Genomic DNA, 26,274 nt, shown 5'->3' on the forward strand with positions numbered 1-26,274 from the left:
CTTTGACAGCCAGAAATCTTGCTTGTTTGTAGGTGACCAAATATTTATTTTCCACTCTAATTTGGAAATAAATTCTTTAAAAATCAAACAATGTGATTTTCTGTTGTTTTTTTTTTTTCACATTCTGTCTCTCATGGTTGAGGTTTACCCATGTTGACAACTACAGGCCTCTCTAATCTTTTCAAGTAGGAAAACTTGCACAATTGGTGGTTGACTAAACACTTATTTGCCCCACTGTACATAGGAGTACGTCAACCGTGTACAGTGCCACGTTTCAGCCGAAAAAATGTCTGGGGAAAAAAATGGAATGAAGTTTGAAAGTGACAGCCTGCCGGCAAATTGTTTGTCCTGGAGGCTCGGCGTACGGCAGTGCTAAAGTGGAGTCAATCATCCAGATTCACTAGCCGTCAAGTCAAAAGAGTTGTTGAGTGACTGGCTGAGACATCAGTCCAGAGATGTTTACGCAGAAGGAATACGGAAGCTTGTGGGCAGATGGGAAAAGTGTATAATAGTGCTGGGAGACGCAAAAGAGTTTTTAAAAAATCAAAAAAAAAAAAAAAAAGGGGGGGGGGGGGTAGTAAGCATCTATCAGTATTAGAAGTCCTTCTAGAAAAAAATCACCTTATTTATTGACCCTTGCAGAAGTAGCATGTATTTGAAATGCTTTTTTGTAACTTAGTCACCTTTGGTTCCACGATACCGTTTAAGTATTGTTTAAATAATAAATGCCAAAGAATTTCAGTGATCTAAAGACATTATACAAAAGGTTCATTACTCCACTGTTGCAAGTGCACTATTTTTCAGTCACATAAACAAGGCGTTATTGACGGCAGCACATCCAAATGTTTATTAATTACACAACAATAAATCTGTATATTAGAATCAGAAAAGTCTCTTGCATTAGCTTTTGTCTGACCATCCAAAACACTGTCACGATAAAACACACTAACACCGTTAATAGTAAAATATACTGATTCCAGTACATTGGATATCATAATAATTTTCACTTCTCTGAACAATTAACACTGAGTACAACTGTTTGGATAAAGTCTGAGAAACATTATATTTGTTAAGTGGAAAAGTGCTGCTCATGTAGTATATACAGTATATATAAGAATAAAAGCAACGAGAGACTAAAAGAACAATTGCAAAAAAAAAAAAAAAAGGTAAAAATACATTTTATTCACTAGAACAATGGTAAAAATAAAAATATTTTGTCCAAATTAAGTGGAACTATCTTCCAATAACACCTCATTGAGTTCTTTGATATAGTGTTTGAATGAAGCCAAGCAGTCCTGCTTCATCTCTGACAGGTTTGCATTTAAAGCATTTTGAAGAAGATTCTCCAAAGTGGGTTCCTTGGACACCAACATTTTCACCACCGTGACGAATGTCTCGCAATCCTGTCTGTAATGCTGCATAAAAAAAAAAAAAAAAAAAAAAAAAAAAAAAAAAAAAAAAAAGAAAAACAACAACAATCAAATGCACTACAAAAAATAAACATTCACGTAATATTGGGAAAGGGGAGGGCAGGATGGTCAGGGTAAGGGTCTGGTGTTGGCTATGATGGAAATAAGGTGTGTTATTTATTTATTTTTTTTAACTTCGACCATTTAACTTTACTTTTTCATTTCAGATTCTGACAAAATATAGGGAGTTAAATTTGTCAGGAAAAGTGATATTCAAGTACAGCACAGCTACCTGAAAAAAATCGACATCTTACAATAAAAGCATTACTTCGTCAACTCATTACTTCACCATGTATAAGTGCAGAGTGATAAATAGGACTACGCAGGTAGTGCCTGGCAACTGTTTAAATTTCAGTATAACACTCATAGAAGTTGAACTTTACGAACCCATTCCTGCTAAAGTACCATATTCCACAAAACAGCTGTGTGAACAAGTTCATATAAGCAGAGTCGAGCCAAATACCGCCTGCAACAGAGCAAGAATACTCGGCGTTTTAAGTATTTCGGCGTGCTATGGCATTCTTTCACAGCACATTGTAAAAAATTCTCAAATCCCTCAAGGACTGACTTAAAGTGGCTGTTAAGTTCTTTGTAGATGTCCCAGGTGCGAGCTCACAACATCTTTATCACATAAGTGAGAGACAACTTAGTGGGGGATCATACACAAATTTTAGGGCCACACCAGACCGGCAATGGGGCAGGCCGAGACAGCAAGGTCCTTCAAGGTTGACTTAAAGGTGTCCAGATCAGCATTATCCCTTGAATTAGGGTCTCATGCTGGACAGAATGTGACTTTACTTCTTAGAATGGAGTGTCCATTCACCAAAGTGGGCCCAGGGTTAATTAATTGCAGAATTAAGATTGCTACTACTCTGTCATTCATTGGAATGAAATTTGGTAGCTATATTTTAGGGATATTCTCAGAGGCCTAGTTATTTTTTGTCTCACGGCTGATTTCATAAATTAATATTTTGAAGACTTATTGTTGCCTGTTGGTTCTGAGATAGCCAGTAGAGGGAGCCAGATGGTCGTAGTTAATTTTGACCTTGATGTTTAAGACACTTAATAGTTGCAAGTAGGGAAATGCGCAAGTCGTTGTATAATCGTTTAACCACCCACTAATAATGAAATGTTTCGTATTTTAGTAGTCTGTTAAACGCAGAATCATGAGCCCCTTTCGTACATACGCTTAACTCTGGTAACCCTTATGTCTGAAAGCAATTTCCCGGGTCGACTGACACGGAGATGACACGGACATTAACCCTTGAGAGTCGAAGGACGCGCCGGCGCGTCCTCAGCGCACGTCGTCTTTGAAGCGCCCTCACGTTTTAATTACGTCACCCACATGCCGTTGGTTGGTCTCGTTTTAAAGTGCGGAAGTTGCGGTTTACTCTCGTTATTATTTGAAGTCAATCGACCAACTAAAACGTGTGATATTGTCATTTAAGTTTTATAGTTTTATTGTCCTCTCAAAAAAACATTAAAACGCTGCATGGATCATTTGTTTATGTCTATATTTCCATCATTTCTTGTCCTTTTTCAAAACGGAAGCTCCATGAAAAAAACACAAATCAAACGAACCCTTTCAAAGTCACAGTGGAAGCACAAAATGCGTTTTTTTTTTTTTTATAAATATAACTGCCGTGCGAGGTTCCACCGAACGAGAGGGAGGAGTGTTCTGAAGCAGCGAGGTGGCGAGCGACGCCCGTTTGGATCGAGCAGCGACTTTGTGTAAATTGTGTGACTTTGAGAATGAACGGAAAACTAAGTTTTGCGCATGCAATTGTGCTTTTTGATCAACTTGAGGAAGAGGATGGTCCAAATTCGTCATCATCGTCTTCTTCAGAAGAGTCCTCGAGTGAAGATAGTGACGGATTTGAACACGTGGGTGACGCCATCGACGAGCAGAGGAAAAACCAACTCACTTTTTTTTTTTCATGCTGAAAAAGTTTTTTGAAAGTTTCTTTTGATATTGCAAGACAAAATTAATTTTGATGCAATATAAGTGTGTGTTTGTGTATATAATAATAAAATGTGCATATCAGATCAAAGTCGTACGTGCACTGTGTGTATCCCAGGCAGGAATTTATAATTTGTGGTGTTATTCTTTCTATATGAAGATTAGGGATGTAGCACATATTCAGCTATGGTATTCTTTCTATTGTCAAACATATAGATTTCCATTATTATTTATTGCTGTATATATTTTTATTTTATACTTTATTATTTTCATAAATACTGACTTGTTTCATGTACATTTATAGTGACAATGAAAGTAAAGTGAAATGAAAATGAAAGGGTGGAAAGAGGACCGACACCCCATGGAAGTGTGGACTGTGTGATGTAGCCCTGTGTCTAATTCCAGGACGAAACTGCTTTTCGGAGTAGCATGCCTGAAAAAAATTTAACTTGTTTATTGTAAATATTTTTGAAAATACTTTTTTTCCCAATGATATATATTTTTTTTTTCTCCCACAATCAGTCTTCTCAATTTGTGTATATAAATGTGACTTCAAGAAGCTTGATTGTGTGTACATAGTTTTCATCAGGTGATGGGCCGCAATACCTAAACTCATTAAGAGATGGCCTCTAAACAATTTTGTGTTAGATGGTATATATTTTTTCACTGTTCTTCACTGTTTGGTCTGCTGTATATAACCTGTTTTGACTAGAGCATATATAAAGGCAAAAACCGCCTATGGCTATACCTGTTGTTTATGTTGAATTGTCAAATATAAGACTATTTATTCTAAATTTTTTTGGTTGAATGTTCATCCTAACATGTTGAATAAATATTTCAAAGTTTCAAAACGGTTCGTTACGCATGTTTGGTTGTCAATTGCACATCAATATTAAAAATTTGGCAAAACGATTTTGGAATTTTTGTTCCTTTTGGGCCCAAAATGATGATTTATAATTGGTCAGTGAAGGAAACAACAGTTTGGACATGAAGTTCAAGGTGTCACAAAAAAAGGGACCAAACCAGGCCATCGTAAACAATTCTTTCTTTGAAATATAAAGGCAACTTCAAAGGCATGCAAAATCAGACAAAATAGGCCCAGACCTTAAAGGGTTAACCAGGTCACCTCCTAGTATAATGTTCTAGACTTCCCCGGGACGCGGCATGCATGAAAGCAGCCGGTAAATTCCCCGGTCATGCGTTTTCTCTCAAATATATAGCTATAATCATTTGTTTCAGATGTACTGTAATTATTTTCTGTATAAAAATTTGGTGTTCAAAAAGTCTTTTTTCAAACTTGAGTCTTGAAAAAGAGGAGGTCGTCTTATAATCAGGGCCGTCTTATATTCGGGCCAATACGGTATATCCGCCGCCTGTCTTCTTCCTGTATGCACATGATGTCGGCACGTTGTGCCACATTAAAAGTATTCCGTCATGTTTAGAGCTGGCAAAATTAACGATTCTTCGAGGTGGAGAAAATTCCTCGATCAATTTTTAAAATCGAGTTACTCGAATTATTCGAGTAATCGTTTCCTCTCTACTGGAAACATAACGAAATTAAATTGCTACTGAATCTTAGAACCGAGGAACAGACAGCCCATCGTCCATTTTGGGAAATGTGTATTTTGTTGCCGATGCCGACCAAAAATGAGGTCATGTCCAGGTTATAAAATCCCATCCCTTGCCCTTCACGCAGAGAGAGTGCCGAGATGCCAACACTGGACACACATACGTTGGAGGGGGCAGTGGCACAAAGTTTGGGGAAGTTTTGGCAAACATATCAGGAATGTATTTCTCTTCCAATTGTTTACCTTTAGTCAGTTTTTGTTACACCAAAAGAATTTAAGTAAACAACTTGTCCTGAATCTTGGGCTAAAATACCTCTTAAATACAAAAAACCTTTGCATCTTAAACTTTTTATTTAATATGTGTAGTAAATTGCGAGTTTTCTTGTTTATAGACTAGTCGCAAATAAAATCTCGGACTAGTCGGCAGGAAAGTTAGTCGAAATTCCCATCCCGAGTTGCAAGTGTCATTGATGAAATTATTGACATTTATGATTTTAGTTTCTCATCTGAACAATTAAATTACTTTCTTACATTTGTATGACAGTTGAGCACAAAAAGCATTACTGCCCAGATGCTTAATAAACATTAGACGACAATCTGAACCGACATTTTTTTCCAACAGGATTGTTCAAAATCTGAACAAATTATAGTCAGGCTACTTTAGAATGGATTGTGGTCAACCTTTGAAGTTGCGAAAGATGCTCTGACAACAAATCCATCAAGAAAACAACCCAAGGCCAAGTATTTAGAGTATGAGCGCGATTCTGGTTGTAATAAAACCACGAGCAAAGGGTTGTAGAGCTGAAACGAATACTCGAGCAACTCGAGTAACTCGAGTTTAAAAACTGATCCGAGTAATTTTATTCACCTCGAGTAATCGTTTATTTTGACAGCTCTAAGCATCACGTTTCGCTCGGACTACTTTTAATGCGGGACAACGCGCTGACGTCACGTGCGTAGAGGAAGAAGCAATAAAAAAATATAAAAAACATTTCCGCAGCCGACAGCCACTCCAAACTACGCCGACGTTGCTAAAAACTAGCCCGCATGATGTTAAGTTGGTAGCAGGTAGCATCTGAGGAGTCTCATAGAGATCACATGTATGTTGAACTAGATGCTATATGATAGACTTGGCCGTGTCTGGGCAGCGTTAATAAACAGCGGCCATCTTAAAGCAGTAGAGCGCTAAGCGCTTAATAAAGAGCGCTAAGCGCTAAAAAATAAGATTAACGTTACTGTCTGAGTCACTAGCTCACGTAACGTTAGCCCTGCGGAGGGCTAAGTTTCTATTAATTATGACCACTTTCGATACGAGGCTAACGTGTTTTACATACAGGCTTTAACATAACATAGCTTTGTGGAGTGATAAGGGTGTAAAATAAAAACTCAATAATGCTAACTATCAATTTTAGCTTAGTAGTCATTGCTGGATAAAACACCAAGTAGCACTGGTCCCTAATGTGCTCCAATACAGCCTGTATCATACATTTATCTTGAACACTGCAAAAACACAAAATCCTATCAGGACTTACAGTTTAGAGTAGCGTAAAACTTAACTAGAACTTAAAAATGGCTTGACACAAATAGAAATTCAATTGAAACAGGTGGGAAAAAATCCTAACTTTTAAGTGATGTGTGTTATCAAGCGTAATGGCATTTTTAGGTATAAATATATATATTTTTTAATAAGATCTAAAGGTTTTTTGAGTGAAAGCAGTGAATTTGTCTTTTGTTTAATTGTAGTTACATCTGAGATGCAATTGTTGGCTGTTTTCAACAATATACATCGAAAATAAAGACATTGATTGACTGAAAATGGTTCAAGATTAGATGAAATGTCTTGTTTTCTCATGTATATTTATAATTGCTCTTCACCTAAAAATATATTTGTTTTATCCGATTACTCGATTAATCGATAGAATTTTCAGTCGATTACTCGATTACTAAAATATTCGATAGCTGCAGCCCTAAAGGGTTGTCAACTTAAATCAACATTTAATAACTTGAACTGCATCTGAAGTTAACCAGTTAAAGGCTTTATACCAGAGAAGCGTCATTTATAGGGAAATATAAAAATCGAAGTGCTCGTTTCTCTGTGTGCAACACATTACAGAGGTTTTGCTAATATTGTTGAACAACTTGTATTTGGTCGAAAAGCCTTAAAAACTACATTTCTAAAGGGATGCAATTTGATTGGTGAAGAAAAGGGAATACTGTATATGTTTTTTATATTGTGTACTCTTATTATGGCCATGTGAGTTTAATTCATTGAAGCTTAATTCACATTACACCAAAGTAAGAAATACGATGACACTGACCGCATTTTTCGGACTATAACTCGCAGTTTTTTTCATAGTTTGGCAAGGGGTGCGACTTATACTTGGGAGCGACTTATCTGTGAAATTATTAACACATTATTATATTATTTCACATGTTATTTTGGTGTTTTGGAGTGACACTTATTGTTTGGTAAACTTGTTAGCATGTTCTTTATGCTATAGTTATCTGTATAACCAGGGGTGCACATATTTTTTTTGCCCAGGTTCTCAGAGGAGGACCTGGAGATGTGACTTGGTCCTCATTGAGCTTGAGAGCCGACCCGCCTGATGCGATAAAATTATGACAAGCTTTAGTTAGAGCCAAATACCTTTAATTAATTATATTAACAATTAATGCCTGATGAACATCAACTGGCACAACAAAATTGCCATTACTTTGAAGTGAAATGTAAAGAAATAAACATAAAAGCAGTACTAATTCAAAATAAAGGGCATTATGCGGCTCCCACATTAACTCCACGCCTTTGTAAAAGTGGGATGTCCTCCTCCTCATAAGAGCTCATTGAACGTGCATGTTTAGCTTTGTGAAATGCGAGCAAAAACACGTTTGTCAGTGCATGGCGCTGCTCTTCATTAACTTTATTCCGCCACTTGTCCAAAGGGCGAGTGGGGTGCTGCCTGACATCGATAGTTTGCTTAATTGCCACATGCTCTGTTTTTTTTCGTGCTTTTCAGAGTTTGGATGGCTGAAATTCTTTGACCCTACATAAAATGTGCTACTCTTATCAGCGACATTGGGATTCTCACGGCAAATTTTGTACCACATATCCGTGCGAGCATCATTTGCTTCTAGCCATGGTACCTCCTGCAGCCACTTTTCAGCAAAAGTCCTTTTTTCGGTAGCTCCGGTAACGTCTCTGTCTGTCTGTCCTTTGACGGGGGTGGGGGAACACTCAGTGGGGCCTGCCTCCGACATTTTGAGAAGTGATTATCTCGTGTCCGCCGCAAATACAGTGGTCAGCCATCAGTACGCGAAAGCGTATGGAAGCCGTTGAGGGCCAGCGCGTTTGTATACGTCCAGTACGCATGCACGCATGCGGACCACTTATGCGCACCCCTGTGTATAACTCTTAATAGCTATGTTACGTTAACATACCGGCCATGTTCGCATTTCGTTGTTCATGCATCATGTAACATTATCGTACTGTACACTTATTCAGCATTTTGTTCTCTATTGTACTTTTATATTAAATTGCCTTTCAAGATGACATATCTGTTCTATGTGTTGGATTTTATCAAGTAAATTTCCCCAATAAATGCGATTTATACTCCGGTGCGACTTATAGTCCGAAAAATACGGTATATTTGAAATGACAAGAAGATATAATTTGACTGCGAGGGACAAATAAGGAAGTTAAACATAGCTGACACCACATGATAACCACTAAAGATAATCCTTTAGACACATCTAATAATGGTACCTTTGTCAACTTTGAAGAATTATGATTGCTAAATTCAGGCCCATTCATCAGTACGTGCCCAGTGCCTCGGGTCTGGTAACTTATTTTTTTATGTCTACTGATTTTAATTCTCCATCTGAAGAAGCTACATGTTTATACAAGCCTGTGTCTATTTTCTTACAGTGAACACATTTTGCTTTGTAGGAGGGAAACCAGTTTATTACAGCTATCAGAACAACTGGAATACTTGTTATTCTCCCTCTACAACATGGTTCTTTGTGCTCAAAGATGAGTCAGCTGCATAGAACAGAAATACCCCAGACTGTGGGATGTGTTGATGCACATAATGACAGTCCTAAGCGCAATGAGGTACATACAAAACTAACGGTGTGTGCAACCACATCTTAGAATGATTGTTTCTAGTATAGGTTTCAACAGTGTTTGAAATGACACAGCCAAAAACTCAGTTACAATCACTTCTTGGAAAGGTTCTCCTTGCATTTACGGTATTTTAGCGAGTACTGTACAGTGTCATGGCCTTTGTAACACTCACAAATTATGTTTAGTCCAGAGGTGGACTCCTGGACATTAAAAAAAAAGAAGAATTATAATTGACTATGACCTCATCTCCACCTTGCATGAAACAGTCTTTAGAATTGAGGTGAAATCAATTTGTAATTTGTGACGAAATATGATTTCGACTTCCATTTGATAAACAGGCATGAAAATGGGTCAGGGGTTAAAAAGGAGAGAAGGGTGTGGAGGAAATATGTTCCGGCGTTCTGCCAAAATTCTGCCTACATGAGGCGAATTTGACAATTTTAATTTTTCACATAAGGCTTAATATTCGAGTTAGCGGGGGTTTAATTAGTTGAAGGAGTTGATTTCAACCACCATTGACTCGCGCTAGCTTAGCCACTCCGGAGCCCTGACACTAACAAATTACTGGCAAACTGCACAGAATTTGTTCAAATCAACTCCAACGACTAATTAAACCACGGCTAACTCAACGATTAAGCCTGATGTAAAAAATTCTGAACTTCCCCTTTCAAATAAAGACCATTGAATATGGCCATTAAAAGTTGTCTATAAAAGTTTTAGAGCAATAAAACAAACAACAAAAATGAATGAAATGAACAAGAATCCTTCAAAGTATTTCATAATAGGTCCAAATTATTTTTCGAACAGATCATGTGACTATAGCACCTTAGAGACAGCCGTTTGCTTTGCTTAGCCAAAACTACAGCTGAGGAGGCAAAATGGATATTTAGAAATCTTAAACCTAAGCTTTCAAAACCTTCAACAACAACTGAGCTTGAACCGAGGATTGAGCACGAGCAGTATCAAAAAGTCCTGGCTGTCTTGTTACCTGTTGTGCTGTAATTCCAAGTGGTGCTTGAATTGGATGCTTTTCGCGGTCGACAGTCTTTTTGAGTCAGCGCAAAGTTCGCAGCGCACCGAGATATTTTTGTCCTCTTTACTGGACAAAAATGTGAAGTAATGTCTGTGTTTCCAGTGTGCAAATGCAGCCGTTTGTAGTATATCTCCTGCCTATTTCATTGCATCCTGACGAGGTAGCAAGGCAATGTTTTGGCCGAAAACTCCCAGCGCTCACGGCTCACGCATCATAGTAATACACGTAACCAGTTTTTTTTTTCCATCCCGATTAGAAAATGTGACATGTGATGTCACTCCCATGACTACAGTATTCTTCATTCTACATACATTATGGGGCAATAACAAAATAGTAATGCACAGGCATCAAGGAAAGTAACTTTAATCAGATTACTGATTTAGAAAAATGAACGTGCTAGATTGCTCTTTACTGAAACAAAGTAATTAGATTACAGTTGCGCATTACTCACATAACGCGTAACTGACAACACTGCTTTTATATTATCGTTAAATACACAAGCTTGACGCTAACTTAACGGGACCTATTTTTTCACCGGAGATTTGGCTAGCACTGGCAGTGTTCAACGCAAGCTGCAATGAACGGCAGTAACTTTGTCTAGCGCAAAATATAAAAACGATTGAAACCATTACTCACCAAATTCAATATGCTGGCAAATGCATTCATCTAAAAAAAAATTGGGAGGGAACCCTCTCTTCGTCCATCGAACGTGAATTTGTGCTTAGGACAAGATCATCTGTCGCAATTAGCGATCTTTGACGCTCTCTTTTTCTCCCCCTGCATTCAAACTTGTTTCTCTCTCAGCGGCTGTGATTAACCTCAATGTAGTTGCTCTCCTAGCTAAGCCTTGCCTATCATTCATCTTTGTAAGTTTTTAGTAACTTTGTGTATTGAATTTGAAAGGAAAATGTGTGTTTTGTTTTTGGCGAACTTTTTCATGAAGCTAAACTGTTGAAGCTACTCACGTGGAAAAATACGATTGTACAACGTTTTAAATGTATTCATTTGGTATATTTTAGTTACCACGATTTGAGAGATCAATAAATTGAAGAAAAGTACGCCTTGTTTTTGGAGTGTTTGTTTTTGGGTTTGCTGGAATAGCGTCACTGACACACGCAGCATCAAAAGGGGAAGGGGTAAGCGCTGCCGCGCCAAGCCACTTCTGGCTGCATTTTTGACACATGAAAAATAACAAATACGTACTACTGTATGACGGAAAAATTTGGTGGTTTTGTAACCGCAACGTTTTCATAGCATGGTAAAGCGTGAAGGTAACTTGGCACATGCCTACAGCCGACCCCCCAACCCCTCTTAAAAATTTCTCCTCGGCTCTACACGATTCACGTAGGTCATCCTTTTTTACTTCAAAACGGCGAATTTCGCCGAAAGGTGAGAGATTTTCATGCCTGGATAAAGAGTTGGCTCGAGGTTCTCCACTTTATTAGATCTTTAAACCCTTTACTCTGGGGTCACACCAGTTGTGAACCATGAGAGGAACACAAACACGGAGAGGAGAGACCTTGAAAAAAAGTGGGCTTCGACCCAAATCGGATGTTTGTGGAGGTCTAAATTGTGAACATGTTTGAGAGTGTGTGTAAGGATACCAAAAGGAAGAGGTTAGGAGTCGGGAACTTGAATGAAATTACAAAAACGGCCCTCACATGCGAGCCTCAAATAAGGCAGGTGGGGGTCCTGCATAAAAAGCATTCTAATTGAGGGCTGGTACACATTAGATGATATTAAAAGATGCCTGAAATGCCAACATCTTAAAGAGTACCTAATAGTGAAAATGTTTACCGTATTTTTCGGACTATAAGTCGCAGTTTTTTTTGTTTGGCTGTTTTTTTTAGTTTGGCTGGTGGTGCGATTTATACTCTGGAGCGATTAATCTGTGAAATTATTAACCCATTATTATATCCTTTCACATGTTATTTTGGTGTTTTGGAGTGACACTGATGTTTGGTAAACTTGTTAGCATGTTCTTTATGCTATAGTTATCTGAATAACTCTTAATAGCTATGTTACGTTAACATACCGGCCACGTTCGCATTTCGTTTTTCATGCATCATGAAACATTATCATACTATACATTTATTCAGTATGTTGTTCTCTATTGTACTTTTATTTTGAATTGCCTTTCAAGATAGTGTTGTAAGACAGTATCTTGTATGATCATCACTTGTTCTGTAGTCTGTAGCTCCTCTGCCCATCTACACAATTATGAATTTGAAAGAGGTACAGTATAAGCGAACTACGTTTTTAACATGCTTTTATTATACCAGTAACAGAATTATGTATCTGTTTAAGGTTTAATGACCGTTTCCTAACCTCAGAATCCCTTCAGAAAGACTGATCATTATCAGTTAATGAACTGAATGAACTGAACTCATTAGAATAGAAATGAGGAACGTATGGTTTCATAATTGCAAAATGAAGGTTTCTTTTACAAGTTACCCACCACCTTTGCCTGTGATCTAATCTGTGCAGCTCACAGGCAGATGTTCCCGTAAAAGCACCGGAGCGCTCACTGCCTCCCGCCTCTTGTCTATGTCAACGCTGGGAAACGGCGGGTTAAGCATGTGCACGGTAATGCCAAAAGACGTACCGCAATGTGGGTGGGCCGCCTGACAACCCGTGGGCCAATTCCTGCCCTGCTTTAACAGGAACAGATAAGTGGCACGTACTGTAGTGTGGGGGGGTGAAGGGGTGGGGGAAGAAATGCGCGATGCCAAATAGCAGGGCTTCGCAACCTGCTGAATTGTATTCTGAAATTAAGACATGTTTTCAGGAGAGGGGTGAAGGTATTATATAGTGTACACTTGTTTTTGATTTGACTAATTAAAGCAAGGATTATGCAACCTGCCAGACCCATGCATGTATTTTTTAGAACTGTACGCAACAATTCAGAAAATTAGTCAATTGCTTAGTATGAAAAAAATCATTGTAATTTGTAATGTAAAAAGCTATCAGCTTTGATGGGCATTACTATGGCCCTTAGTAAAACATGTTACGGTATTTTTAATGGTGTAGCAACTAAATACCTTCTCAATTTCCAGAGCCTTGGCTTTGATGGCTTCTGACCGTCGCACCCTTAATTCTTCTTCTTGGATTGTATCGGGCTCCATGAAAGCAGGGGCTTCTGCTGCCTCCTCCTCTTTCTCATCTTCCACCACCACGACAGCATCAGAGGGTTTCTCCTGGTAAGGAAAGGTCAAGGGTCAGTTGAGAGGTCATCAGGTTTAGAAACTGGTTCTGATTTCAAAGCTTTTCCAAACTAACTGGTGACGAGTTCTTGTTTTTGTACGAGGTTGATTATTCACACCACGTCGACAGTTCACAGAGCCAATGAGACATGTACAACAGACACAAACACAATTAGTTACCTTTATTAATGTAGATGTCTTTGGAGGGTCCTCTGCAGGCACACTTGGAGGTGGGGTCGAATCATCAACAGGCTTACCTATGTAAGAAAAAGAAGAAAAAAATATCAGCCAGTGTTTGGTTGTTTTAACTGGAATTTGCCTTAGACGAAGGAAAGGTAAAACCATCTATTTTCTAAGCTACTTGCTGTAAGAAGAGTCAGCAGGGAGGTGTTATCTATCCAAATGTACTTTGCATTCTAATTTACTTTGACTGGCCCTGGAAAGACTGCCAATCACAAATATGCAGAGGCAAATTAATACAGTATCTATAATTTTAAATCCAAGTGTCATATTTAAGTATGTTGTCTCCCAATAGGCTGAAATGCCAAGAAATTAGGATGTTTCACTACACACCATTTAGTCATCTTATCACTCTGAAAATTGTGTCTAAGTCACTTATTTATTTGCCCTGTGAGCATGAGAGAGAGTAAGAAACACACACACACCCCCCACACACAAAAAAATCACCAGAACCCCATTTTAGCATGCTTTACTGGCCTAATTAGTGTTCCAGATGGAGGTGGGAGGTACAACTGTTTTCTCGCTGGTTTATTGCATCATCAAACGGTTGGCACAACAAAGAACTACATTTTCAGCACATAAATATGCTTGCACTGCTCAGAAATCAAAGCAAAGAAATTACTTAGCCTGAATCTAATGACCTTTACAGTGTTGAATTAATGGAAACACTCTCTTCAAAACCATGATGTACGTTTTTGGCAGAATCTTATAAAAGTCCAAAGCAAGCAAGTGAGGGCTCCTCAAATGATTTATTGATTACAATGTTGAGCCACAAGGTAAACTACTTTCTCACTAAGGAGGTCAGGTTGTCAAGCCAAAAAAGCAAGTCTATCCTTTCCCACCTATCACCACTCACAAAAATAATTAATGTGTGTGGTGTGTCATTAGAACAGGTTAAATCATAATTGGATGTTAAAATGATAAAAATTCAGGATTTTTTTTTTTTTTAATTTCAGGATTTCTTTTTTAAGTTTTGGAAACATACAAAATCTCCTCTGCTTTCTTCACCATAGACTAGTCAAGCCTTGTTTTGGGAGGCTCAGGCTTAACGGCTTCTGGTGATATGTCAGGGTTGAAGGAAATGGCAATTAGGACAGGCTCTTTGAAGTGACCAAAAGCTGCCGACAGATGATTAAAAGCTGCTTTTTTTTCTTCCCACATAGCACACATATGCGATTACTTTATTGCAGCGGCCACTGCAGTAAACAAAAGTTAAGTAGTAAACGGAGTAGAGTCTACAAAACAACAAAAACAAATCCTCCAAGTTTCTGCTGGATTTGTTGTGTTTTGTTACTGGTTTTGCTGGTACAGAAAGCAGCATTTTCTGGATTTATTAGGAAGGACATATTAAGGACTGATAGTAACAAAGGTGTTAAGTAGGAGTTAGAACCTCTTAGTACCTCACGATACGATTCGCGATATAAAGCTCGCGATAACGATGATCTCACGACAACGATGATCTCACGATATGGCCATACAACGATTATCGATACACTGGTCAGGAAATCATTCTAGGATATTCTACAAACAACTAATTAAGAGAAAAACAAGCTTCTAGTGAGAATTGGAATTAGTTTATCACTAGTAGACGTTCAAACCGTTCTAAGTGGGAGGGATGGCAGTGAATGAACAAATGTTCATGTGGCAGTCAATGCCAGGCAATTAGGTAATTTTGGGCCATTTAAGGTCTCACTGGAAGAGCACCAAACAAAAGTTCCAGCATCATCACCTTGTCCAATGCAAATTCTTGACTCTTGACAAGGTGATGATGCTGGAACGTTTGTTTGATGCTGTTCCAGTGAGATTTACAAAGACGACTTCCTGATGACAATTTTAGACAGCTTTCTTATCCCTTCATTTGAAAATATGTTTGTCATTTTCCAAGATGACAATGTATCATGCCACAGACCTAAAACTGTTAAAGCATTCCTTGAAGAAAGACACATCCAGTCAATGTCATGGCCTGAAAATAGCCCAGATCTCAACCCTATTGAAAACCTGTGATGGAAATGGAAAATAATGGTCCACAGCAAGGCTCCGACCTGCAAGGATGATCTAGCAACTGCCATCAAAGAGGGTTGGCACCAAATTGATGAAGAATACTCATCAAGTCCATGCCTCAGAGACTGCAAGCCAGAGGTGGTGCTACTAAATACTAGAGATGTGTTTTGATTGTCATTTCTTTGTTTCTCATGATTCCATATTTTTTTCCTCAGAATGGAGTAATGTAACATTTACTGACCACCACAATGTTTTCTATTCATTTCTTTTAGTGTTTCTGAATGCTAAAGAGTTGCACTTTTGAACTAATTCATTATTTTTTTCAAGCTTTTTATAAGAGTTTGTTCTACATGGAAAAATGTCTGAGTGAGTGCTCGTCCGAGACTGGGGATTGCATACTTTTATTTAGGAGTTATATTATGGTGGAAGATTTTGATAACAACTTGTCAGTTCTTTTTTTTTTTTTAAACATTGACACCTTTTTAAAACGATGTCTAGATTCTTGGCAGGAGCATATCGATAACCTTTTGGGATACAAAGTATCACGATGTATCACCATTTTCATATTTTGTCACACCCCTAGTGTTAAGTGTGTCAAAGCAACTCTGAGGTGTATTTAACTTTGGAGGGGCCAATGTGGAGCCACCATCATTAGAAAATTTAATTAGACTTGAACAGAACTGCAGCATTTGGTATAAACCATCACCTGAGAAACTCAACATCCATATATATTAAGGTTTACATACTCTGCGCGTGTGAAGAGTCTTTGTCCAACTCTGGAGAGGCGTTCTTTTTGGCAGGTGGCACGCTTTTCTTTTTCCCAGATGAGCGCTCCCACTCATTTTTTACGTTCGATGAGTGCCTGAATTGATTATGGTCCTCTCGACTGAAACAAACCACAGCCCAGATAACTAGTCAATAAAGTGCAATTTCTCTATCATGCATCTTCACTATAATAGAACTTTATTTAAGCAACTAAAAAACTGAGAAATACTAATCATGTTTTGTCAAGAATGAATTTAGCTTTATTGTGGTACAACAGTCGTAATGGGATAGAATGAGGCATTCCTAACATGGTGAAAAAGACAAGCATGCAAGGAAAAGGAAATAGATTTACTTTTGAGAGTAACCTCGACCCCTGCTATTGGAATATGGACCAGGTCGACCATTTTTCCTGAGGGAAAAGTAATAAAAACTGGTTACAAATTAGTTACTGCAAGGTCAAACTAGAAGGATGATACCAGAACATACAATGAATTCAAATCTCTCTGTATTTGTCATTAAAGATTTTAAAAGGGAAAGTGGATAATGGTAGGGCAAAGAAAAAGAATGGGTGGGAGGCAAAACCACAGAGATTTAAATTCAAAGTCTGGAAGGCACATGGATCAATTTGTGGAATGGAGGCAATCTTCCACTTTTCGTCCAAAGAAAAACGTAAAAGGACCAATTTTCAACTCAGCACCGTCTGTCCTCAATTGAAGGCACTATTTAATTAGACCTAAATATGGACTTGAAGTCACAGAGCAATGTCTCCGGATTTGTGGCAACCCAACCTCTGCACATTATTCAACCACAAAAAGTTAGTCATTTCACCACATTAGGCCTGTGCCCAGAAGTTTAAGTGTGATCATCCACAAGGCACCTGGTTGTTGAGTCTTCAGTCTGAACCCTACGTACATTTCAAGATGAGATAGGTCAAACTAGACCACGCATTTTAACGATTGGAAGGCAGGATGCAGTTTAGGGCTTGAACAACCCATTTTTTTTCCAAATCGATTCCTATAGATTCCATTCCATTGAGTAAACGGATAATATTATGTGTCATTCAACTTTATTGCAAAATCTCATCCATTGACTGTTTAACTGCTTATACTGTTATGGTTATTTGCCATTCTTTAATGATCTAAAAAACAAATAAAACAACAATCAAGCAGTATCATAGGAGATAAATAATTTGTCACAGACTTGTAATTACGGTAATCAAATTAAAACGAGGCAGTTTACCATTCAAAACGAGAAGAAAGGACTTTCAACATTTCCCTGTAATTGGTTGCCGCAGCAATCACTCACATGTTTGGCACCATTTTTACATTGAATGCCCATCTTGATGTAACTTGCCCATTTCTACCAGCCAGTGAGTTGTATCTAAATGACGGGCCATATTGAATTACGTTATATATTTTTTGATAAACAAATACAGATTTTATTCAATCCATCCATCCATCCATTATCTTCCGCTTAGTCCGGGTCGGGTCGCGGGGGCAGCAGCTTTAGCAGGGAAGCCCAGACTTCCCTCTCCCCAGCCACTTCAGCCAGCTCCTCCGGCGGGATTCCAAGACGTTCCCAGGCCAGCCGAGTGACATAGTGTCTCCAGCGTGTCCTGGGTCGACCCCGGGGCCTCCTGCCGGTGGGACATGCCCGGAACACCTCTCCAGGGAGGCGTCCAGGAGGCATCCGAACCAGATGCCCGAGCCACCTCAACTGGCTCCTCTCAACGCGGAGGAGTAGCGGCTCGACACCAAGCCCCTCCCGGATGACCGAGCTTCTCACCCTATCTCTAAGGGAGAGCCCGGACACCCTGCGGAGGAAACTCATTTCGGCCGCTTGTATCCGGGATCTTGTTCTTTCGGTCACGACCCACAGCTCGTGACCATAGGTGAGGGTAGGAACGTAGATCGACTGGTAAATCGAGAGCTTCGCCGTTTGGCTCAGCTCCTTCTTCAGTCCGTGAGTCATCACCTTATCGTGGTGGAGGGGTTTGCGTGTCCCAATGATCCTAGGAGCTATGTTGTCTGGGGCTTTAAGCCCCTGGCAGGGTCACCCATGGCAAACAGGTCCTAGGTGAGGGGCCAGACAAAGCATGACTCACAAGACCCCTTATGATGAATAATATTAATGGACTCAGGTTTCCCTTGCCCGGACGCGGGTTACCGGGGCCCCCCTCTGGAGCCAGGCCTGGAGGTGGGGCTCGAAAGCAAGCGTCTGGTGGCCGGGCCTGTCCCCAAGGGGCCCGGCCGGGCACAGCCCGAAAAGGCAACATGGGTCCCCCTTCCCATGGGCTCACCACCTGTGGGAGGGGCCAAAGGGGTCGGGTGCGCAGAGAGTTGGGCAGCAGCCAAAGGCGGGGGCCTTGGCGGTCCAACCCACAGCTGCAGAAGCTAACTCTTGGGACATGGAATGTCACCTCTCTGGCAGGGAAGGAGCCTGAGCTGGTGTGTGAGGCAGAGAAGTTCCGACTAGATATAGTCGGACTCTCCTCCACACACAGCTTGGGTTCTGGTACCAATCCTCTCGAGAGGGGTTGGACTCTCTTCCACTCTGGAGTTGCCCACGGTGAGAGGCGCCGAGCAGGTGTGGGCATACTTATTGCCCCCCGGCTTGGTGCCTGTACGTTGGGGTTTACCCCGGTGGACGAGAGGGTAGCCTCCCTCCGTCTTCGGGTGGGGGGATGGGTTCTGACTGTTGTTTGCGCTTATGCACCAAACAGCAGCTCAGAATACCCACCCTTTTTGGAGTCCTTGGAGGGTGTGCTGAAAAGCGCCCCCTCTGGGGACTCCCTCGTTCTACTGGGGGACTTCAACGCTCACGTGGGCAATGACAGTGAGACCTGGAGGGGCGGGATTGGGAGGAACGGCCCCCCCGATCGGAACCCGAGTGGTGTTCTGTTATTGGACAGCTTTTATATTACAAGCAAAATATGTAATTGTGAGAGAAAATACTACGGTTTATATTACTAAAAAAAAATCCTTCGGGTGTTCAGGGCGTTGTGTGGTATATTTTTAGTATGGGTTTTGTGCAAGACGTCAGTCGTGTCTTTGTCCTGCAACCATGCCAGCCTGATTGTCAACATGATTATACAGTACTCGCAATAAAGCTTGTAGGATACACTAAAATGGCAAATTAAAGTACTGTAAAACACTTAAAAACTATAAACTGCATTGTGGCTCAAAATATCTGAGATGAACGTGGGTGTTTTAAGTTAACTACAGAGGGAGCAGTAGTCTGGTTATTTTCCTTATTAGCGTGGCGTAAAAGGAGTGTTTTGGGGTCCTTTGGCCGGGTGAGTAGTGCCCTTTGTCCCCCAATCTATCCTGGTAGGACTCTTAGAAAAGGAGACTGCCGGTCGTAGGGGGCCCGTAAACTGCTGGTATGTTGAAGCTGCTGAGGTGAGAAGTGTATGTGTGATGATGTTGGGTTTACAACAGCTGGACTCAGCAACTCTGTCTGGGGGTTAGGCCTCGGGGTTTACGAGCAGCGGGGTTACAAACAAATGCTTCCAAATATATATTCCATAAATGCTTCTTTCCTCCACCCGGGCAATTGGAATACACTCAGTTGTATGCATTTAAAAAAGGACTAAAAACTCACCTTTTTAAAAAAGCTTATTCTAGCTAATTTTATTTGACTATCTTATTTTTATCTGATTGGTATCTGATTTTATCTGTGCTTCTGCCTGTTTTGCATTTACTCTTTTATTCTTAGTCTTTTTATTTATTTTATTTTTTTCTGGCAATGTGCACTTTGAGATTTGTTTTTCAAATGTAAAGTGCGTTATAAATAAAATGTATTATTATTATTATTATTATAGTTGGGGGTGAAATGTAGGCTGAACCACTTAACATAATAATGTCATACCTACAAGTCGAAAAAGCAGCTAAACGACCATCTTGAATTATACAGGGTATTCTGAAAGTCACTGTACATTTCTACAGTATTTTCTATTGTGTTTCAATATAAAGTAGACTGTGTGTTTTACATTGGATATGACTGGAATAAACAGTCTTCATATAGAACAACCATGTGCCTCCAATATTTTATCTGGAAATTTGTCTGGTGGCAACAAAAATACAACTGGGTAATGATTTTATGAAACCCTGGATCAAAGCTTAGAAACACCAGTTTCAAGAAGGTCGTAGCCAGCCATTATTTTAAATTCTTTTTGTAAGCTTGAAACCTGCCTCCCTCTAGTGGTCCTCTTGCTTTATTGCTCAGTCTATTCGCTGAGGTGACGATCAGATGCACTGGTCCTTCTAAAAAAATTAGCATATTATGATAAAGTTCATTATATTCTGTAATGTACTGATAAACATTAGACTTTCACATATTTTTGATTCATTACACACAACTGAAGTAGTTCAAGCCTTTTATTGTTTTAATATTGATGAAAGAAAAAACAAAAATCCCTATCTCAAAAAATTTGCATATCATGAAAATCATCTGAATCAACGAATTAACTCAAAACCCCTGCGAAAGATTGCTGAGGCTTTTAAAAACTCCCAGCCTGGTTCATTACTCAAAACCGCAATCATGGGCAAGACTGCCAACCTGACTGCTGTCCAGTGGGCCATCATTGACACCCTCAAGCAAGCAGCTAAGAAACAGAAAGAAATTTCTGAGCGAATAGGCTGTTCCCAGAGTGCTGTATCGAGGCACCTCAGTGGGAAATCTGTGGGAAGGAAAAAGTGTGGCAGGAAACGCTGCACAACCAGAAGAGGTGACCACACCCTGAGAAAGACTGTGGAGAAGGGCCGATTCCAGACCTTGGGGGACCTGCAGAAACAGTGGACTGAGTCTGGAGTAGAAACATCCAGAGCCACCGTGCACAGGCGTGTGCTGGAAATGGGCTACATTCCCCAGGTCAAGCCACTTTTCAACTTTGATACAGCGACAGAAGCGCCTGACGTGGGCTACAAAGAAGAAGCACTGGACTGTTGCTCAGTGGTCCAAAGTACTTTTATCCAGATGAAAGCAAATTTTGCATGTCATTCGGAAATCAAGGTGCCAGAGTTTGGAGGAAGACTGGGGAGAAGGAAATGCCAAAATGCCTGAAGTCCAGTGTCAAGTACCCACAGTCAGTGATGGTCTGGGGTGCCATGTCAGCTGCAGGTTTTGGACTACTGTGTTTTATCAAGGGCAGGGTCAATGCAGCTAGCTATCAGGAGATTTTGGAGCACTTCATGCTTCCATCTGCTGAAAAGCTTTATGGAGATGAAGACTTCATTTTTCAGCACGACCTGGCACCTGCTCACAGTGCCAAAACCACTGGTAAATAGTTTACTGACCATGGCATTACTGTGCTCAATTGGCCTGCCAACTCTCCTGACCTGAACCACATAGAGAATCTGTGGGATATTGTGAAGAGGAAGTTGAGAGACGCCAGACCCAACAATGAGCTTAAGGCCGCTATTGAAGTATTCTGGGCCTCCATAACACCTCAGCAGGGCCACATGCTGATTGCCTCCATGCCACACTGCATTGAAGCCGTCATTTCTGCAAAAGGATTCCCTACCAAGTATTGAGTGCATAGCTGATATAATTAACTGAAGGTTGACTTTTTTGTATTAAAAAACACTTTTTCGTATTGGTCAGATGAAATATGCAAATTTTTGAGATAGGGATTTTTGGTTTTTCTTGACTTTTTTGCCAAAATCATCAATATTAAAACAATAAAAGGCTTGAACTACTTCAGTTGTGTGTAATGAATCTAAAATGTATGAAAGTCTTATGTTTATCAGTACATTACAGAAAATAATGAACTTTATTACAATATACTAATTTTTTCAGAAGGACTAGTACTAGTATGTCAGCCAATCCCTATTTTATCTGCAAATGTCTGTTACATACCTCCTACTGTGGCTGAATTGCTGCCTACAAATTGCTCAGTGTTTATATTTATTTTTAAATATAATAAAATATAAAGGGGCACATTACAAAAACTACTAATAGATAACTCAGAGTTTCTCAATGACAACTGTCTTAGGAAAAACAATGCCTGAGATAGAGATAAGAAACTGTGATATTGATCAAAGTAAACCACTCAAATCCCATAAAAGCATAAAATCACCTTGAACGTATCTGATGCCTCAAATCGTCTCTGCCATACCGTGGACGTTGATAGTGTGGCTCCTAAAAAATTAAGTGGACAAACAAAAACAAACGCTTGAGAATGTAACTTTAGCCCGTGCTCACTGCATTGTTGTCATATTGTAAATTTATAAACAGAGCAGAACTTTGACTGGTTTCATAAATCCGGTCTTATCTTGCCTGATGGTGGGGTGGGGAATTTCCGCGGAAACCTGTGCCATACTCAGAGTCATTATAGAATCGATCTGGTGGGTATTCGGAGTCCCTGGGACAATTTTCGCCAGGATAGATTGGGAAATCCTCAAACCACTGGTCATCGTCATATCGTCTGTCATAGTCAGCTGAAGAATGGATGGGAGTTGTTCTTTCCACAATATTGACGACTCGATGCAGTGTCACCTGAAAAATAAATTGTCGAATGATTCCACTAATTTGTTTAAAATAAGGGGCAGTTTACATGGCGACTCTGCGACACCATGACGCAATATCTTAGTTGAGGAATGGCCTCGTTTTTATATGGTTTCGGCGAAAACGGAAGGCGAAGACACAAAACATTGACTCCAGGCTCCAAAGTGGAAGAATTCAATTGCGGGTGCTTGCTCTGCATCCATATCAATAGAAAGCTCCCGCGCAGATAACGTCAGCACTCGCACACGTCACAATTGGCGTGCGCAGCGGTGCTACTAAACATAAAAACAGCGAATATGGCGAAACGTCGGCTTTAATTTACTGTTTTTAGATTATTTTTAATTTAAATATGTTGAATGTTTCCATTTTTGTGCCGTTTGGAGCAAAAGAAAAATGTCATTGCTGGGAGTGGTCGGGTATGTTGTCTTCCAGGCTGAGGAGGTTGTTGGGGTCAAAGTGCATAATTGGCTGTCGCCTTGTAAATCTGCACTGCCACTCTAGGGCCTGGCATGAATACTACATCGTTTTCATGAAGAATTGTGACATTGTTCGAAGGGAGACGGAAACATATAAATGCAAATTTGAAAATTTTCATATTCTCGGAGAGTGACCATGTAAACGGCCCCTTAGTTATGCCTGGTTGATAAATGGATTTAATAAATTAAATTGTTATTTTTCCTGTGGATGTCATTTTATAAAATTGTAAATGCATCAGTTCATGACCTGCGCAAGTATTCTGTTAATATAGTTGTATCAAAAGTGAGCCTTACTTGTTCTGCTTCCTAAAGGGAAGCTAAATTCCTCTGTTAAATCTCCTAAGCGCCACAATATACATACCGACGTAGGGCTCTGTTGGAATCACATTTTAAAATACCGGTATGTGGCGAAAATATGTGTCTTCCGTGGGGACTGGGTCGAAATTATTGATGGACAAAATGAAGCCTCGTGATTCAATGAAACATTGTGTAGGTTTACATGGGTAGTTTTCCTCAATCCGATTGAAATAAATCGTATTAAGTAACTGGATTTGATCTGTATACATGAAGTTTAAGAGATTCACATTCAATCTGAATTAGATTGTTCTTTTTGATTACTCTATGCCACTATGTGTAATGTGTAATGCTGCCATCACATACTCTGGGACAGATGATCCATAACACTTGCTAAAAGTAGTAGTAATAGTAGTAGTCTTCAGTTCATGTGCTTTTGTTGTCGTAGCAGATACAGATTTTTTGTTGTTGTTGCATGGGCCTCTCCCTGGAGAGGTGTTCCGTGCATGTCCCACCGGCAGGAGGCCCCGGGGACGACCCAAAACACGTTGGAGAGACCGTCTCTCGGCTGGCCTGGGAATGCCTTGGGATTCCGCCGGAGCAGCTGGTTGAAGTGGCTGGGGAGAGGTAAGTCTGGGCTTCCTTGCTAAAGCCGATGCCCCCGCGACCCGACCCAGGATTAAGCGGTAGATGATGGATGGATGTATGGTGTGTGCGGTACGAATTCGCCGAGATATACCGGCGGTGCCACTCCATTTCCATTCTATCATATTGTTCAAATTATACCGGCTAAATATGCGCTACAGGTCGACTGCGGACCATCTCCGACGTGCCAGAGCCCGCCGGACGATTTGGGCTATTTTCAATTTTTGCCGGAGACGCATCCGTCAAAATGGGCTTATTCACGGCATTCATCATTCACGATGAAATGCTTCATTATGGAGGTGGAAAGTCACAAAGGCATTTAAGATACAGCAGATTCTTTTTATACGGACAACTTTAAAATGGAAGTTGCATGGAACACCATAGCAGAAGCTATGAGGATGGACTGTGAGTTTTTATGCAAGTCATATAATTTAAAACTAATTAAATAGTAGGGAACGGGTTGTTGACGTGGTCAGGGTGTCTCAGCAGACAACAAAATTCGGGAAAAAATGTTCAGTCAAATCGAGTCCACCTTTCTCTCTACTCTGTTGAGTACAGACTCCGTGTGTTTGTTGTTGTTTTTAATGCCGCATTATCGCTCACAATCACGCGAGAGCTCACGACGGGACGGAGAAGCCGGACTGCAGCTGTGCACAGCTGGTATATTTTTTCCTAATTATGACGTACTGCTGAGCACCCAGTTAACACTGAGGTTGGCGGATCTGTACCGCACATGCGTAAGGTATGATTTGGTCTTAAATGAGATGCTGTTCTCAGCAGTGTGAACGTCAAAGCACGTCAAAGTGAGAGGATTTGAGTGGACTCACTCCATGAAGCATTTAATCAAGTTATTCTTGTTGAGGGGACAGTAGCATGTTTGGAACAATTTTTTTTTTTGAACAAAACATTTTTTTTTCTGTATCGGATTGGGACTCAGTATCGGCAGATCAGGTGACTCAGGTGCATAATTTTGCAATCGGGACACCCCAAAACCAGATTATGTAGTAACTATATGTATTTAACAATGCAACTATAAAAGTAATAATGCGAATGCATGACTGCTTTGAGTGATAATATAAAAAAAAGCAACACAATGCATACAGTACATAACACACTCCAGTAGTAGAACATCTTACCTCTCTTGTATCCATTGGTGTGTAGTGCTGTTCATAACGGACACGCATTGAGTGGCACCTTGACCTATATGACACTGAAAAAAAGATTTTGTAAATAAATTGTGGCTAAATAATGCTTGCACATAAAATCAAACGAAGACATCACGTGTAAATGATCTATGCTGCTTTCAAAACGGGAATAATACGAAAACAATCACTTACTTTTGATAGCGATGGGACTCAAATGTATCAACTTGTTGCACCGTGCAATGGACCTTGAAAGCAAATAGTTTGCCTTGGGTAATGATACCAATGGAAATGCCCCCGTTTTTTTCAAACTAGCCCAAAATACCCGCGCTTTACCAAAGACCTAGTAATGTTTCGCAAATACAACTCTCGTGTTGGCATTCTTCGGCTGAAAGGGTTAGAGTTAGGAGGTGAAGATAGAGAGAGGTGTGAGAATTAACGTTGTCAAAACAAAAACAAACAAAAAAGAACTCCACGTTAGCTTCCATTAGCCAGTTATCATAGCATCGCATAAGGAATTAAAACCAGACATTCATTAGGCTGTTAAAAAGAAATGACAACATCGGGAATTGTAACGGTCATCGCTTCTTTTCGTATCCGTAGAAAGCATGTATTTATACCTAAAGGATGTTTAATCCCTGCATTTCCGTGTACTGAAGTTTGTTTTGCTTGTGGTTGATGCAGCCGATGGTTTGATGTGATCATGTGAGCGCGTGGCGATTGGATTTGGTAACCAGATTACAGGTGCATGGCGCCACCTACTGGACTGGAGTTTGGTATGCTAGAGTATACATGAAGAAGCTTTCTTAACTGTAATTTCTATGGTATGTTTTCCTTTTAGTGCTGAACAA

The 26,274-nt window shown here is 40.0% G+C and overlaps 1 protein-coding gene across 2 annotated transcripts; it reads right to left on the reverse strand.

Annotated features, from left to right (window-relative positions):
* Positions 1-832: 832 nt before the first annotated feature.
* Positions 833-26,154, reverse strand: LOC130916616 (periphilin-1-like). 2 transcript variants are annotated; one of them, XM_057837473.1, is made up of 10 exons: positions 26,044-26,154; positions 25,619-25,671; positions 25,418-25,491; positions 22,639-22,857; positions 22,439-22,500; positions 16,712-16,768; positions 16,341-16,480; positions 13,534-13,610; positions 13,192-13,347; positions 833-1,415 (listed from the first exon to the last, which is right to left on the reverse strand). In XM_057837473.1, coding segments are annotated over exons 2-10 (978 nt in total). In that variant the 5' UTR covers positions 25,620-25,671; positions 26,044-26,154; the 3' UTR covers positions 833-1,223. The 2 variants fall into 2 exon arrangements, with proteins under 2 accessions (XP_057693456.1, XP_057693457.1); XM_057837474.1 differs by lacking the exon at positions 25,619-25,671 and having other exon boundaries at positions 25,418-25,481; positions 26,044-26,129.
* Positions 26,155-26,274: the final 120 nt, after the last annotated feature.

The sequence above is a fragment of the Corythoichthys intestinalis genome, chromosome 5 (assembly GCF_030265065.1).
Source record: "Corythoichthys intestinalis isolate RoL2023-P3 chromosome 5, ASM3026506v1, whole genome shotgun sequence".
Taxonomy (NCBI): domain Eukaryota; kingdom Metazoa; phylum Chordata; class Actinopteri; order Syngnathiformes; family Syngnathidae; genus Corythoichthys; species Corythoichthys intestinalis.

What these genes read in the sequence shown, in the direction of transcription:
- LOC130916616 (XM_057837473.1), bottom strand. An exon ending in AGGCATCAGATACGTTCAAG is followed by an intron (nt 16,769 to 22,438) that starts GTGATTTTATGC and finishes CTTTTCCCTCAG; the next exon opens with GAAAAATGGTCGACCTGGTC. An exon ending in GGTCGAGGTTACTCTCAAAA is followed by an intron (nt 16,481 to 16,711) that starts GTAAATCTATTT and finishes GGTTTGTTTCAG; the next exon opens with TCGAGAGGACCATAATCAAT.